This window comes from Thermobia domestica, chromosome 1 (assembly GCF_964235325.1).
Source record: "Thermobia domestica chromosome 1, izTheDome1.hap1.1, whole genome shotgun sequence".
Classification (NCBI taxonomy): Eukaryota; Metazoa; Arthropoda; class Insecta; order Zygentoma; family Lepismatidae; genus Thermobia; species Thermobia domestica.
In genome coordinates this window covers 89,381,896-89,400,770 of record NC_137454.1, presented here as the reverse complement: position 1 = coordinate 89,400,770, position 18,875 = coordinate 89,381,896, and the positions used below count along the sequence as shown (strand labels likewise).

Genomic DNA, 18,875 nt, shown 5'->3' with positions numbered 1-18,875 from the left:
TAGTTAGCGTGCGCGCCTTTGGCGTGAGAGACCCGAGTTCGATTCCCGACGGGAGTTCATGTGATTCAGATTCCACGTTAATCAGTAGGTCCCGTCTCATATAGCCTCGCTGCTGAAAGGGACATTAAACTCAAAATCAATTAAATCAACTCAACACCATGGCTTGGTATTGTAAGCTATTTAGAATTTTTACATCTTTTCTTTAATTTACAATCAATGGTTCAACCGTGTCCTGAAATCTTACAACTTTAATTTAACTTAATTTCTGACGTCATAGAATGAGGATATATATATACCATATATATATATATATATATATATATATATATATATATATATATATATATATATATATATATATATATATATATACATAAAGATTGGAATACTTGGTTACAAAGGGAATACTTGTTTCAGAGTTTTCGAAAATTCTGCTTCTAAAAGAGAGGGAAAAATCAATCTATATAACATATTGAAATTTCCCTTTATTTATTCACAAAGTCCCAAATGTAGGGATTCATTTAAGTTAGAGATGAGAAATGATGAGAAATTCAGTACATAAAACCTTACATAAGAAAAATAACACTTATTTAAACCTTTTTGAAATTTCCACTTCTAAAAGAGAAAACTGGGGCCAATTCTATAACATACAAATTTCCCCAATTTAGTTTTCCTTTTGATTGTGCGTTAAGAAAGAAATTATGTAATTTAATCAGATGATTATAATTTAAATCGACAAGAATATTCACCTCTGAGGTAAGAAAGACAGACTAAGTATTTCCCTGATTTTGAAATGAAATAAAATTTCTAGTTGTACATCCCAAGAGTAGAAATATGTCTTGAGGCTAAAGTAGACGGACAATTAACGAAAATGTGTGATTATGAAATAACTAAGTGAAATGAGAATATGGGAGAAAGCGGGCACGATGTTGTCCACGACAAACCCACCTGTTCTGGGATAGACCCAAGGACCCTTCAAACTGAAGATGGGCGATCTACTACTGAGTCACCATGCCTCCTGCCACAATGAAATGAATTTACTTTGAGTTTCTTGTATGTAATATCTGAGTTTCATTCAAGATTGAGCCATACTTTTCACTGATTTAAGACATAAAACAAACAAGTTACATAAAACATAAAACTGCTTTCAGGTAGTCCATTGCAATATTATTATTGACTGTTGGAAACGTAAAGATTTTTTCCCCGTTTTTCTACATACAGAACATATTCAAAATCGAATTTCAAGGTAAATTCTATCTAATCTTCGTATCAGAGACAGAAGAAGATGACTAAGCTGCCGGTAAACTGTTGAAAGGTATTATTACCAGAACAGCCCTTTATAAATAACTAGTGTCAATTAACCGCTTCACTGAGTTAAAATAAGAAAAAAAATTAGTAATATGTTCCGTTAGTCAGTCACTTTTTACTATCACTGAAGCGCTCCGATATCGGACAGCTTCGATTCGTTCATTTTTATATTTTACCCCTCCTCCAAGTTGCGGGGCTGAATTTGGATTTAAACGACATCGGAATTATCATTGTTCATCTCAGCGAACACGAAAACTATGGATCCGTCACTAATATCAATCATTTTCGATCATTTATAGATATATCTCCTCCTCCCCCTCCCCTAAGTTGCACCGTCAAAGTGAAAGTAAAAACCATTCCAGGCCTGAACCTCATCTATGTTGAAAATTTGATCGAGATCGGTCAGATGGCTCAAGAGTTATTAAGTCACAAATACAGCCACTTTCATTTTTATTTATATAGATAGATGGATGTGTGTTTACAGTACAGTTCAGTACAGCAGTCTTTTTTTTCTTTGTATTTAATTGCAGGTCATATGCAATGTTGGATTGAGTTCCCCGGTGACTGGGGTTGGCAGTTGTATGTAACATTGGTAGCACTGTCATTATTTATTATACCCGCTCTCATCATATCCGCCTGCTATGCAGTCATTGTCTATACAATCTGGACCAAGAGCAAGCTTCTAACTCCCATTGGAAAGCCACGGGCATCTAGAAGTAAGTATTCTACTGTTTTATTCTCCTTTAAAAGCAGTAATTATTCTATTCGTTATGAGTTATGAGCTTAATTAGGTGCATATTATTGTGTACCACAATGTGTAATCAAACAAAATATTTAATTGAATTTTAAAATGTGTATAAAATAGGCAATATATGAAGTGGAGGCAGTTTGAATGTTCTTTAGGATTCATAATCCAATGGAAAATTTAGAGTGCCTTGACTTCTACATTGCAAATGATCGGCTATGACTTCTAGAACTAGGAAGACTCAGAAAGAATGTGCAAGAATGTTGACACGACGGAAAAATCATATAAATACTACCGGATTCTCTTCCGGGTATGGGAAGTTCTATTTTTACGTCGAAACTCTGCAAGTCAGATTATTCATAATTAGTTTTGGTTACTCCGTCATTCTGTCCATCAGAGGTTCTGCTCATCATCGTTACTAAAAGTGATTATGCATTGTCTTCTCTAGTCTTTAAGTCATACCAGTTCATACCATGCTCTGTGATTATTCAATTATTCAAGATCAGTTCATTAAATTCTTATTCTAAATTATTTCTGTGTTATCGAATTTTATCTCTGAATTTCTACTCCAATGTTTCTAGTTAATTCTGAGCTACGCTATTTACACCCCCAAGACTTGCATTAATTTAAATTACTTCTTGGAGGAACTGGGTGGACGTTAAGGCCATTCAGTAGTTCCATGTATGAGAATTGTTTTTGGTTCGCAACCCAAACCAAAGGTCTCTGTTCGACATGCCTCCGGAAGTTTCTAACTGCCTTTTACGTCACAAAACCGGTCATGTTTAAGGTAGATTGCGAACCTATATCAAGGTTTTAGCAATATATTGGTATTTATGTAGGTAGATATGTAACAGAAATGCGTTAAATTGGTTAAAATACTTGGATGATATCAGAATGTATATAGCTTTGAAAATTAATAAGATAGCAAATAGTGATTGATACCTTCTTGTCCATGTCATAGAAATAATTTGAAATCCCGAAGGAATACCGAATAGAATAACATTTTGAATATTCATAATTAAAAGTATTTTAATCATCATCTCAAGTCAGCAATCTCTCGATTGGTTTGACAAAGCATTCCACCTTTCCCTTTCCTGGGCCATATATTTAAGTTCTTTGTAGCTTTTCTTCCCTATCTTGTATTATTTAGTTCGTATATGTCAATCGCGTCTTTACTATACGTACTTTTATATTCGGCAATTCCCTCCATTGCTACTAACAAGATTCCTTCATGTTTCGTAATGTGTCCAATCATCCTATCTCGTATTTTCGAAATATTCTACAGTATTCTCCTTTGTTCACCTACCATTTCTAATACTATCTCATTTGGTACTTTGTCCGTCATTCTAATTTTCATCATTCTCCTATATCATCAGATTTCAAAGGCTTCCATTCTTCATTTTTATTTTTGTTCTCTTCTCTTAGTATCCATGTCTCACATTCATATAATGCTACACTCCACATAAATGCTTTCTTCAGTTCTTACGACGATGTTTCCGGTTACAAGCTTCTGTTTTTTTTCGAACGTCTTCTTCACTTGAGCTATTCTTGATCTTACATGTTGTTTGTATTTGTTTATCGCTCGATATGTTACTGCCTAAGTACTAGAATTTCTCCACTTCTTCCAACAGATGATCTCTTATTTTGATGTTCATTTCTCTTGTTCTTTGTCTTCTAGCGCATCTCATAACTTTTGGTTTGCTCTTATTAATTTTCATGTTGAATGTGCTGCTAGCTAGTTGTTGCATACCGTTTAGACCTGTCTCTAATTTCTCTTCTAACCGTCTGCAAAAAGTATTTTATCATGTCATTTTATTAACTCCATAGCAGATATATTTAACAAAACTAGCATAAAAATATTTATCTTAACCGATACAATAAGGTTTTGAATATTCATAATTAAAAGTACTTTACGTCATATTATAAATTTCCTTAGCAGATATATATTTAACACTACTAGAATGAAGGAAAAAACTTACCTTGATCAATGAGACGCTTTGATTCAGTAGCTTTCTAAAGCTACCAAATCCTGAAATATTTCATGTTTTCATTTTATTATACTGCCAGCGATTTCTAAACAATTTGAACACACAATCCACAGCTGTCAAACAATGAAATTTCTAAAGCAGAAGAACATTGTTGACGTAAATTTGTGTTTAGTTTTACTCAAAGGACTAACCCTATTTAATCACGGTTGACGGTTTGCCATGGAGTAAACGTTAAAGTATTAGTTTAATTCTGTTCGACTACACGGAGATCCTCCGAAAGATCAACCATTAACTGTCAAACATATATGTCGTTCTAATTTCTTATCAAATGTAAACTAATTCGTTGAATGGAAAACAGAACTGAAGACAGTTCACTGGGTATTCCTCGAAGTGTTGTAGAAATCCTTTTTACTTTCTACTTCATATTCACGGTTTTCCAAGGTAATTACTTATTCCAAGTACTAATCATTTGACGACGCTTTGCAGTGTAATTTCTTCACATCGCTAGATATAACACTGACTCTGTGTTTAAGATAAACACAGGTCTTTGGGCCTGGAAGCAATACAAGAGATTTAATTTGAAGTTCGTAGAATCACAGAAGGTTCTTCCCAATATCATTATAATACCTGTCTCTTAATTTGATACTTAGGTGATAGTAGAAACAACCATGTTGAAAATACTTAGAAAATTAGGCCTAGTAAACACTCCTTGAACAAAAAAAATATTCCTTTCATCAAAGAAAATCCTTGTTCAGTATTTAGTTTTATTACAACTCTATTACTTGTCTTGTCTTGCATGTGTTTTCTGTCCGAAGGTAGATCCCGTCCTATTTACCTAAAGTAGTTAATAGGGGTCACTTAACAAGTAATACGGACAACATGGCCAGTTTGTTCCTCTCTGATTATAAGGATATGGAAAGATACATTAGGAATGAAAATTAGGAATGCCACGTATACAAAAACTGAATTATTATAACTTTATTACTTTGATATTAACTTTTACACGTTAATTGATGTTACTCTAATATTATGGCATCAAAAAATACACATTCTTCATTACTATAACATTGTAAGTCATATTTAAAAAAAAAAAAATCTGTCCATCCCGGTATCTTTGGAAAGCCCTGTAATTTCCTCACAGTTGAAGTTAAATCACACAGATGTAACTTTTCTTTGCCCAGTTGAGGTCATTACTTAGTTCCAAGTGTTAGAATTTCCTATGTAGGGAGGTCACAATAAACATCTAAAAGCAAAGTGGGTGGCCAAGATTTTTTTTTAAAATGTACATACTGTTCTTACCATAGGACTAACTAAACAATGTAACGCATTCAAAATTAATCATTGCATGTTATTTTCAATGTGACTTGATCAGATAGTATTACACATTTCATTCAGATGTAAGTAGAAAACCCGGGTTCTATTCCTGGCAGAAGCTCATGTGGTTCAGATCCCACGTTAATCTGTAAGTCTACGTCTTATACAGCCTACCTGCTAAACGGGACGCTAAACTCAAAAATCAAATTAAATTAAATCAGAAAGAGAAAAATTCGTCGCTTACTTCATACCTAAACAACTTAATTCAAAATCTTGTATAAACTTATTTTAGAATTGGTGACTTCTATAAATCTTCGTGGTGCCCCTCACTTCTCTCGTTTACTCCACTCTGATCAACTACTTTTGTCATTTCAAAACAGATATAGCTTTTCATAACAACATACAGTAGAGCGTCGATTATCCGAAGTAATTGGGGGACATGGGTGTTCGGAAAACTGGTTTGTTCGGATAATCGAACTGTACATGTTTATTTGCCAAAAAGAAGTACTGTACAGTAAATTTATTCATAAAAAGAAGTGTGCTGATTGTTGAAACACAGCGACTGGCGGCTTGGCCGGTCAGCAGCGCCTTATGAAGGCCCCATTAGAAGCAATGTTCCGCCAGCGGAGGCTCAGTGCGGCGACTACTGTGGGAAACTTGGTTTGGGAGTGAGGGGGATGATGGACGGTAGGGTGGGAGAGTAACAGGTGCGAGCGAGTACACAGTTCGGTTAAGCGGTCGTTCGGTTGACCGACGTTCGGATAATCGACGCTCTACTGTAATATCACCTATGTCTGTCAAGTAATCTAATTAATTCAGGTTAATTTTGGTAATATGCACTTTATAAATCGTTCGACATGCAGAGGAAAAGAAAAGCTGTTTTATTTTTATAAATGCCACTACGTTATACAAGGTGTTATCCTTTAATTTTGATTTTTTAGTTTTCTTAGAAATTATTAGTAGTAGTTTGAGTGTAAGAAGAAATTAAATGCTATTAAGCGCACTGAGTAAAATAAGTGAGAAAAGCAGGAGGATAATAGTGTTTGACAGGAAGTTATATTTTTGACCTAGTACTGATTCTGAAGTGAAGGCTATGGCGTTGGTCCTATATATGTTTTATCCTACTCTGTTCTCTTCAGTAAACACTCTTATTTTATTTCGTTAGAAAATAAATTGTTTCAGTAAATAATTTACAATCGTATCTGTATGATTCTGGCATAATATTTTTTCTGCCATAAGATTTTATTAAAAGAAATACTAACTTTGATGGGACTGTAATCAATAAAATAACACAAACAACAGTGATCAATATTGTTCTATGCAAACAGCTAGAAATACATAAGCATGAATAAGTTTTAATTAAAAAAACAAGAGAAATAGAGCGTAAGAAAATTGAATAAAAACCATGTACAGTTTTGTTCAAAAACTCCTGGTCATCCATTTCCCTTTAAAAGGTCATAGCCTTAAAACTGTACATATAGTAACTGAATATCTTGAGTTGAAATGTAAATATTTAATAGTTAAATATCAGTCGCATATGTTTCGCTTACGCGTAAAAGGACAGTGCTTTTTTTTATAAAAGAGGTGAATGGGCAGAATTATTGAACAAAAGTGTACAAAGGGTACGTAAAAGTAGAATATGTGACATCGATTAACTTTTTGGGTGCACTGTAGTTAATAAGACTGAAGAGATGTCCATGGTTGAGATGTTCGTTATGTGTGATACCATACATGGAGCAAAATGCGTATGTTCTCTTGTACTGCAATAATATTAGAATTCCTGAGGGTTTCGGCTATAATGTACCATTCAGTCAAGGTAATGAAATTTTTGTTTGTTGGGACCCATACTTTTCGAACGTACCGCGTACTGCAAATTTTTCAACACAAAATTTTCGGTCTATATATTAAATTCGTTTGTTCCTTACTCAAACCAAGTTAATGTGGGAGCTTCGGAATAATCTAGGAAGAATTATATTTCGGGGAATAATTTCTTTATTTATATATTATTTCATTATAAACTCTGTATATGGGCATTTCAAATGGATGATTATCGAATTTTTTCATCTTAATGCGACACATAAACATAGGTGAGTAATTGGACAGAATTTTCTGATATTGTCCACCAATCTAATACTTGTCAGAATAATTTAGACCCCTTCGTTCCTCTGAGATGCCCATATCCTACCAAAATCCGGTTTCATCCACTTTTTACTATTTTTCATTCGCTTTGTAATTTCCGCCGCCAAAATTCCGCCGCTCTGATTGGAACTATATTTTCCGCCTTAGTAATCTGGTGCGTCTTCGTCTTGTTCTTCGTGTACGACTATCAGGGTTGGATCGTATCATCTTCACTCTCCAGAAAAGTGGATATTTGACAGCAAAACTAACCAGAAATCAGGTAACCGTGTATAAAATAGTGAATAAACTCGTTGGAAGCAGAAAGAAGTACTGAACTGTGAAAATCTTTCAGTGAAACTAGATAGAAATTATAAAATATTGAATTCTGATCAGCAGACACCATGTTGGTGAACATAGATAGTGATGGACAGGAGTCACAGTGCAGTGCTTCATTTTCGGCTTTACGTGATCTTGAATTAAGTTTCGAATTTAAATTAAAAATTTTATGTTACGTTACGATAGGCCTGTCCTGATACAGCTTTTGTCTGTGTACATAGTATATGTGATTTTTTTTAACATGGCGGTAGTATATGTTTCTTTGTGGTTGAATTAATTATTATTATGCCAGTGTAAGTTAGCACAGGGACTCCCATTTACCCCTAAATTGATCATAGCTTCCAACGCATAATGGACTAAGTGAATTACATAAAGGTTCTTTTTCTTTCAGGGAAGGAACCTTCTTTTTTTTAATAGTTTCAATATGTACTGTACCTCCTGAGGCATTGACAAGGATCTTAAAATTGAAAAATAGATTAGTTAATAGAAGGGCCATTTGACTCTGACTATTACATTCCCTTTCATTCACAGTGCCGATTTACGCTGTGGTGAAATTAGTGATTTGTTCGGTGTACATATAGTTGAGTTGTGTAATAATATGGATTTGTATGTATGGTGATATGTGTTAATATGTGCTTTCTTGGTTTATGTGTGATATAGCATGCATATCTGTAATTTAGTGTGTTGTGTATGTGAGCATGTATAACTAATTTATTTAAGGACAGTGTATTGTCGTTTGATTATTCATCTCTTTTGGTGAGTTCAAATGAGTAAATTAGTCCGTAATGCAAGTTTGTAGTAATTCCGTACCGTTATTCCATAGTATACTACTTAACCGATAATAATCTACAAAGCACGTTTTTCTAGTACAAAGCTCATTGTCACCGTATAACGCCCTCTTACGTCAAACAAACAACACTCGTCTTCACTGTTTTGTAACTATGAAAACTTAAGGAAGTAGTTATTCTTGAAAACACTCATTTCCATTAATTATCAGAAAATATCGGATAGGCACGGTCAATATGAATATTCCAATTGACAAAGTACATTTTAAGTAACTATATTAAAAGTACTAAACAGCAGGTAGTTTCATAATTCAATGATTAATAAAATTAAACTTCACGTTCATCCTTAAACCAAAGTTTGCCCATATAACGCTATTCTGTCTTCAGACTACAATTCCAAATTTTCTCTTTCCGTTGCCCACGGTAATCAACCTCATTGTTGTCGCTTTCAGAATATAATCACATTTAGTTAAGAGTACAGTCAGTAATATTCAATTTTCGTTGCATATATAGATAATATGACGTTGTTGAGTGTAACTATACTGTGGTTTGCATTCAAAGATGTAGTATTTACAAATTCCTGCGTGGTGATCAGTGTGCGATAGTTTATATAGTGGTTTATGGATTTTAATATATATATATATAGATAGATAGATAGATAGATAGATAGATAGATAGATAGATAGAATAAGACTGCTTTAAACAGTCTTGGGCATAATTGTCAAGCAGGGTGTCCAAAAAGGAATATACGTTATAAATGTGAATAATATAAATGTATAAGAATAGTAATTATATATATATATATATATATATATATTATAGTAAGTGTGACTAAATGAGAGGACACCTGTAAAATTTATATACCCAGTAGTATACTTTGCCATGAGGTATTGATTATTTAAATGTAATGATGAAGGTTTCGAGCACTGACCATTACGTCAGAATTTTGTATGAGAAAATATGTTTGAGAAAATGATGGACTATATTGCACTTCTTAGCTTAACGTTCAATCGTAATAGTGTGTACTCACTAATCATCTGGTCTGACGATGCGAATAGTGTTCATGTAGCAAATGATTACGGATAGTTTCCAAATAATTACAGAATGAATAGCTGCTACCCCTAATTGACACACTTTAAATATACGCGTTCAGTTTTACAATTGCAGTAGTATTTTGTGACTTTGAATTTTTTCTACCTCACCTGTTTAAACCAAGTTCATCACTGTTCGCAGAGATGACGAAGTGGATGGTAGTGAATAATATAATAAATTTATTACAGTAGAATTTTTTTTCCATACCAACGTGTCGATCCTCCCCCCCCCCCTAAATATTTTCATTTTCCTTAGTTTTAAACTAGTTAGTGATTGAAATTAAATAACACCTCAAGATGTAGCGAATCTTGCAGATTGGAAGCTACTAGTAAGATTTGACAGACAACTTGCTAGTAAAAAATTGGTTTTGTTTATTTTTTAAAGTTTGTCAAATCCCTGTTAGAATTTTCTATTTATTGACTTTATTCTAGTTTCCATACTTTACTCTGAACAATTCTCAGCTTTTGAGAGGTCTGATAATTTATTTTCAGAAATTCGAAATTAGAAGCCATACTGACCTTCCGGTAAGGCCGGGGTTCTCAATAGCATTTGACCGGATACAGCGAGTAGTGAGATTTCCATAAAGCCCTTGTCTTTCCGAAAATCCCATTGAGGACACAGACTTGTCTTGCACTTGGGGATATATCTTAGGCTACATATTTAGTAGGCCACCTGTTTCTGCATATAAAAGTATATTTGGCTATGGATTATCATATGTCTAAATTCGACCACTTATATTTGTAGTATTTAGTGTACTAGTGTATTTTCCTTTGGCGCGCCGCTTTCTATTTTCTCTATCTATCTCGCTATTCTTTTCTTCAAGAATTTTTTAAATTTTTAACCTCCTCCCCCCGAGTTTAGAACTTGACAAATATCAACCATTTAACATATATCATTTGAACCTGAATTTCCGACTGAGATGTTGCGAGACAGGATTTCTGGAGGTGTTTGTTTGTGTCAAATATCAAGGAACAGTTTTCCATCACAGTTTGACCCATCGCAATAGCGAGCGACAGTTCAGTATACGATTCAATTTTTGCTTCGTCTTTTTTTTATCATTATTCATTTCAAATTCTCTGTTGTACTATTCGTTATTTCTACTTTTGTTTCCATTAATTATAATAGAGGTGAATGTTGTGTAGGTGTTTGGGCCTATAAATATTAATAACATTTTCAGAGTCATTTATATATGTAATTTCTGTGTTTACGTGCCTCCCTTGCACTTTAAATGTCCACCCTTTTAAAATTGTTTGAGAATAGAAATGTTTGTCATTATGCGCAGTTAATTAGTCGAATTTTGTTATATGATCGGATTTTTTCTTATGTGAAGTGTTGCAACCTTAGAATTTTATTAATCGAGGTCATTGATTTGAAAGATTAAATGATAATTGAGTATATGTATGTTCGGATATAAATACGTGTTGAATATAAATGTGATATTGAGCTAAAATTATAACGTTCAATTGGGTAGATAAATTTGTGTAAAGGTTGTTGGAACGTGCCCCAAACTGCTGTTGGTTGCCATAGGTTCGAAAGATTTGACGAATATAAAATGTGAATTTAAAGTATACCGTCGCACGTTAGATATTCTCTATAATTTTTGTAATATGATTAATTAACATATGTAAACATCAACATCATCTGTTATTATAATAACTGCATGTAGCATTAAATTAAGGCAGGTCATCGTTACCCTAATTTATCATTAAATCTACCCTCAAGTTCATAAACCTGAAATCCTCCTGTGCAATTACATTTCAATTTCATCCATCATATACGAATTCTCGAACCTGAACAGTTTTCCGCTTTAGCAATTGTGGTCTTGATATCAAAGCAAAACCTGTTTGAACCTAGAAAGTTCTCGCTTCTTTATATTGTGCGAATTTAACTACAAATGTGTGCACCTAGTGTGATACAATTTGATAGTGATTTAAAAGGCTAGTGAATGGACGAGATAATAAATGGAATGAAAAATTAAGTAACGTAGTCACTATGAAACTAGTAATAAAACTTTATTTCCTTAATCTCTGAGTTAGGAAAATGTATAAACAAATAAGTCTACGAACTGAATATGTGTAACTCACAATTTATAAAGATTATTTCATATGTGCATATCGACATAAAGTGAATTTAAGTACATGGACACCAAAAAGGTGCCTTACGAACATGCGATATAAAAAGTCATTTGAAAGTACGAGAAAGGACTCGTTAAATCATCTTTTTAAGTTTTTATTTCCTTTCATATGAGATATGGACTCGTTTAACCATCATCATAAGTTTTTTTTTTCATTCATACGAAATATTATAAAATGTAACTAGATTTTCTTTTCCAAATGTACATTTTATTTTATCAACATTTAAATTATTCTTTTTTTGTCTTTCTCTCATCTTTCTGCTAAGATTAAATTCATATTGATATAATCCAAGATTCTATGTGGAATGATACTTTTATATGTGTATTCGATTGGATGTCATAAATATTTTCTTTATATTTAAATTCTTAATAGATGTAATAAATGTTTACCAACTGTAGTTAGATTATAGTTTATTTTAAACTGAATCACCTATATCAATACATTGTCCTGTATGTATTGTGTGTGCGTGAATGAATGACCAATTTACTGTTAAGTGGTAGTCTTTAATCTTGATTTACAACAGTAGTGTTTATAATGTGTGTATAATATTAGATAAATATGTATATTGGTTCATGGCTGAGATCATGGAAGGTAACTAACGTTAAATTATACTAAGTCGGCTCGGAAGGGAAAGCCTAAACAACAGGATGAGCTTGGATAACGACAGTCTTTTGAAGAATGTCGAAAACTTCTATTTGAGGAAAATGTGTAAATCACTTTGATTTTTTTTTCTTTCCTTGGCTAATTCAGATGTGTGTTCGATCTCCACTATTGAAAGTCAGATACTGGATAAATGTTATTCAGCAATTGGAAATAATAGAGAAACGATTGAAATAAAACTTCTCATCACCTGGGCTGGGTCAGGGCAACTCCCACTTGTGCAGTTGCCTGGATCCTGATCAGAGTAGTATGAGGGAAAATGTGTCTCTTCAGGATTACTTTAGAATTGATTATCAAATAATAAAATTTGCGTATGAATCACCTTTTCAATAACTATTCAAGTTTCTTTACCACATTTCCATTATTATCCAGTAATTCTTCATCTCTAGTTTCTTCGCCCTTTATTCTTTTCCTCTTCTTCTTTTCTACTAAATTCTTCTCTTCCTTACTTTTCCTTTTCCTATATCTAATAAAACTGAAGAGGAGTCGTGACTGGGAGTTGTCGTTATAGTCACGGTCATTAAATGCTTTTGATGTTTCTCTTCGGAAGTCTGACACTAAATTAACCAGTAACAAAACATACGTATAAGGCGACAATACTGAAATTCATATTTATTTATATTTGGCTTAATTATCCGGTTAAATTTTAAATTAGCGACCTTCCACCTCCCCACTCACGACAATCCCGCTGCTTCACGGCGTCCGTGTATAAAGGAGTAGAATGTTTCATCTACCACTTTGGTCAACATGTGTATTATATTTGGTCTATGGGATTTTCTAATGAATTTTAATTAAAACAACACATGGACAGAACAGAAGAAGAAAGCAAAATGAGAAAATTAAAATGAAAACCGTAAAAAAAAGAAAAGAAATTAAAATCGTACCTAATTAATATTAAATTAAATAAAACTCATTTTTTGGTATTCTGTCCGTGTTTTACATGCTGTATTTTATTTCAATTTACGTTTCAAACTCACTGACTGTGTTCATCGGCATAGTTCTATTAATTTGGGAAGTCATTCCAAACATATATGGAGTGTTGAGAAGAGAAAGCATTGGAATCCGCTAAACTGAAACCAAAATTTTGAGTTTATGGTGATATTTTAGGTGATTTTCAATATCAAAATGATACGTTGGTTGTTTGCCCACATATCAGGAATGCATTATTAGAATTTCAAAATCACCTAAATAGAGTAAATTCCAACATTAAATTAACAATAGATATCGAAGATGAAGGGTAAATATAGTTTCTAAACACATTAATTATGAAGAGAATCTCGAGTCAGTAACACCCAGCTCAAGTGTACAGTTTCAGCAATACATCATTGCTTCCTCCGTCACATCTGCAGGAACAATATACGTTGCGATGGGCTATAGGAACAATATCTTTGTAGCTTTAGAAGATGAAATAAAGAAATGTAATGGGCCAGTTTGCTCTCATTACAGTATAATAGTAACTTTCTTTTTATATGCCCTTATTGTTTGTCTTTACCATAGCAAATATTTATTAGTTGTTGTTAATATTGCATGTATGCCATTATTTCTGTTATTTTGTTGTATAAGTTATCATCGGGTTATAATGAATCTGCGCCACCGTTGTACTGACGCTAATGGCCGAGAAATCATACCTGATTCTCTTCTTTTTTCTGTTAGATTGAGATTTTCTGTTATTGAAAGAGTTTCGACATTACATAATATGAAATTAAGTAATTTTCAGATAATTGTTCGAATTCAAGGACAATGTTTTTGCAGAAGGGGTCCAGCTATTTTTTCTTTAAAAAAAGTTACAGTTTCATTAGTTTCTGTTCACATTAGGTTCGTTTAGGTTACTTCAGGTTAGTTTCCGTTAGTTTCGGTTAGGTTAGGTTAGTAAATGTTAGGTTATATTAGTGTATGGATCCAACATAATTTTCGAAACAAAAATATAGAATTTCGCTTATTTCTATTAATATTAGGTTAGTTTGGTTAGTTCAGGTTAGTTTAAGTAGTTTAGGTTAGGTTAGGTCATATTTGGTTAGATTATGTTAGGTCTAAGTACTTATATCTTACATTTCTCCCGTAAATTTTGCATTTTTATGTACTTCTGGACTCCTTCTGCTAAACATTTACCGAATTCAATCCTGATTAAGTTGTTGTAATATCTTATGATACTCGTAACCTATTCTATATAATAGGTATATATAACATATATATCTATTATATATAATAGTAATAATATTCCATATAATAGGTATATATAGTACTGGTTGTGTGATAAGAGAAAACATGAATATATCGTACTAGTTTCAATAGTCTGGAATCCGTGAGGATTCCATAATCGGATTGTCTTCTCTCTGCAGTTCATAAATAACGTCTTTTACGTCAGGAAAAATATAATATCGTATTCACATATAAGCTCATCAGAAATAACAAATTGGATGCAGGTACATATACGATACCATACTACAGTAGTTTAATACATTATTGTGCTTGCAAATGTCAAATAATTCATTTTGCTTCGTGTAATTAAATTATCATCCTTCTGCTATTACGTGACGGAGTTAGTATAAAAGTAACATAAATGTGTATTGATGTATATGATATATATATATATATATATATATATACAGGGGCGGATATGATCAAGGGAGGGGCTAAAGCATATTTTGCCGTTTTATCCAGTATAAAGCAGGATTGAAGCCCATTTTATCCAGTGTATACCTGAGCGTCAAGAGGGGGGGCTATAGCCCCTACAGCCCCTCTTAGATCCACCACTGTGTATATATATATATGATGAAAAACAGTGATTTAAAGGATTAATTGATTACATATAGCCTACTGAATAAATATTAATTATTTGCATTAGTGGATGAGTCATATCTAGAACAGGGATGCTAGTACGTAACTTAGATGTTGACATGGATAAATTTGAAGACATTTGAAGACATTTACACTTTAATAATCGAATCGCCATATCCTCTTGATTCTAACCGATGTGACAAGAAAGCAACTGTTTGTGTGCCATATACAGTAATAAATAAAAGGTCAACATTCTACAGTTGTATTAGATTTTCATTGTCATCTTATGGAATGCATTGCATATTCATTCCTGATGTATTTTACACAATTCCTGTATCCTATTTTCTTCTTTGTTGGGTTACCTTTGGCAATGTACCGGCAGTCGGAAGTCCGATGCAATATTGTTGACCGAGCGCATCTCTATGCATTTTCTAGCTGATTATTTACATAACGTCTATTTGTCGATATAGGGGAAAAGTCAGTGAGGTTCACACAGGACTATCTTCGTCCCATCTCTCTCTCTGTTCATGATTATTGCTATTAAATGCTGAGTAAGGTTAATTTTTCATATTGAGAATTAGATCATTTACTTTCGAATGTTCTTACAAGCTTGGGTCAACGTGACTTGATAAACAACAATCATTGTCGGATTACCTGCTGCGTACCAGAACGGCGAGAAAGGGGGACCACAAAAGGTAGCAAAAGAATCAAGAGAAAATCATAAAATGAGTAGAATACAGGTAACAAATACAGAAATTAAGAGAATGATAGCTCAACCATGAATAAGGAAGAAGAAAACATTGATGTTCAATATAGATGTGAAACTAATGTTTCCAAGCATTGAAAAAGAAATATTCTTTTTAAAGAAGGAGAAGAGAAAATGAAGAAGACAGTAAAAATGCAAGAAAGAAAAAGTATAATAAAAGTTTTAAACTGTAGGAAAACTGTGTGTGTACTATAAGGAAGAAATTGATAAAATTACAAGAAAGACTAAGCATAGGATCAAGATTAAGACCGAGATGAACAGCTGGAAAGAGAAAGCGAAAAGAAAATAACTAGAAGAAATTGGTTTATGTTTTGTAGAAATGAGGACCATTGTTTAGGAATATGGAAAATAAAATAATGTATTTGACAATGCTAATACTAAATCGCCGAAACTGTGACAAAAGATTAATATTAGCTTTTTTCCTTTGATTAGATGTCAATTTTTCAATTTAACTTCAAATTCAAAATAAAGAACATGCAGTGAGCAAATTTCTATCATACATCGTGAGAATGAAAAGGAAAGACTACGGTTACTAGAACTCTTTACTTTGATTTCTTGAGACAATAGAAGATCGGATTCTTATCTCATAATATTTAATTTCATACTTGATTGCACTAAAAGCATAGTGAAATAAGAAATTTGATCAAAAGCTACTAATGAACTCTAACAAGAAACGTAACGTACTTCGTTCCGAGACACTTTTGTTCTGTCGGTACTTTGTTTTCACTTGTCATTGAAAAGTGACACCAGTGGCATCTCTTAGTGAAGAAAGGAAACAAGAGAAAATCTAAAATTTAACTGAAAATACCTTTCTCTTTTATCTTTAAGCGTGCCTTCCATTTTCTTCATACTTTTCAATATTTAATGAAGACTGAGAACCTAACGGGACTGATTTCTTCTTTTCCAAAATGTTCCTGTACCATCTCTACTTAACAAGGAACACGTTCCGTTAAAATATTTATGAAATGAGCAAACCTCATTTTGTATAATGTCTTCCTTCTCTATCTTTTCTACTCTTTTTTATCTTCCTTTCTCTGTTCTTAGACAATAAAATAAGCTCAAAATCTAATATTATTGCTCCGACTGAAAATAAGTGACTAGAAATACATCTTTAAAGTACTTTCCTTTCCATTAGATAATGCATAATTGTTACTTCCAATCCTAACGGGCTACTTTGGGCCTTACATTAGATACTTATAAAATGTTTCGCAATATCTTAAAACGATGTATTTTCTTTCCTTTTTTTAAAAAAAAAAAAAGAAAGAAAAACAGACTTGGTAAAAATGTTTTCACAATTTAGCATTCTTTTTCTTTCAATTGACTCTTGACACGAGACGAAACAAAGCTCTTCCTTTAGAAACAGATACACTTATACTTACGACATGCCACTTTCACGACACCTTTCCGAGACCAGACAGTTTCAATTCTTGTCTTCTCGACAAACGTACGTTTGAACGTATCGGTCATTCTAAGCACTGTTTTGTACATGGAAAGTATGTTACTCTCTATCGTACTGTAAAATCTGATTGACGTGTTTACTTCGAAGTTACAAAAGAAATGGATTTCGTTTCAAGATTTTAAAAAAAGTGAGATATTTAGCAAAATTAGGTCAAGTACCGCACACTTACTATTGCAAGTAAAGTAAAATTTGAGGGCCGGAGAGAAGGCAATTAAATGCTGTCTATTAAATTCAATTTTGAACGCTTGATTCATGTTCTGAGGGGTGGACGAGTATCGAACCAAAGGTTGCAGAGGTGAAGTGAGCAGAGTCAGTTTTCTTTCTCGTTCTTCCTGTTTGAAAAATTAAGTACGAGTTTCTCTGAATGAAGAAAATAGAAACTGTTTTGCTTAGATAATATTTAACGCGGCTCTAGAGTAAAGAGCAGAATATCTCGAAAGGGAGCTTCCAAATCTGAATATCTTAATTTGTTTTAGCTAAATTATTATTTTTATTCCAAATTTATCATACTGAAAGAATTAGTATTCTTAGATTGATGTGTCTGGATGAGCTTTGAGTCAAGGGATAATGTTGAAAGTGAATATTGTTATAATAGACAATGACGGGATATATAATGGTAACACACTAAATTTACCCTAATCGTAACCTTAAAAGAATTTTAAAAAAACGGAAGTTGAGAAATTTAAGCATTGAAACTTAGAAACATTTTAGAGAGAAACCAAACTTATTACAGCATGTATTAATTGTTTTGAGAATTTTAGACAATAAAAGGATTACTATGCAATGTTAATTCTGGAATTTTCTTTTCTGTAATACCCTAATTACTTTCCATAGATTGAACTTTATTGAAAATGACATGACTGCATTTAGTCAGTATATTAATATTTTTATTATCTTTATATTGCGTTCCTACCTCAAACACTAAAATCCCTCGTCGAGTGAGCGTAGGCAAAACGAGAAGACATCACCAAATTATACATTTGAGGAGATGAAATAAAATTATGGAAAGAAGTCCCGTGATATGATGTTGTGCATCACTAGCATTGTCAGTTCAAGTGTTTTTGGATTTCCGTAGAAATGATCCCCATCTCAGGCTCCCAGTTTACTATTGATAAAGTATCATTGAGCAACTGGAAGCTCAATCGCTCACTTAGCTATCACTAGCTGAAGATGTCAAGATAAGTTTAGGGTCTGCGGGAAAAAAATAATCTACGAGCATCTGCACATGTATAAGGTCTCAGTCTGATGGGTTCTCCGGCTATTGACATCTTTCGAAAACATGAGAATCACTTGCTCCCAAGAATTTTTGACCCTGTACTACAAACACCACGATAACTTCTTAACAGACTAATAGCTCAGCATGACACGTGAGTCAATCACTATGACCCAAA

General features: G+C 33.0%; 1 protein-coding gene across 1 annotated transcript in view; it reads left to right on the top strand.

Annotated features, from left to right (window-relative positions):
• Positions 1-18,875, top strand: part of LOC145687248 (cardioacceleratory peptide receptor-like) — a gene marked incomplete at its 5' end in the record, with an annotated part of 232,214 nt that overhangs the window by 185,209 nt on the left and 28,130 nt on the right. Inside the window, one exon of the mRNA XM_081760725.1 lies at positions 1,839-2,024. Within this exon, the coding sequence (XP_081616851.1) occupies positions 1,839-2,024 (186 nt within the window). The remainder of the gene's footprint in view (positions 1-1,838; positions 2,025-18,875) is intronic.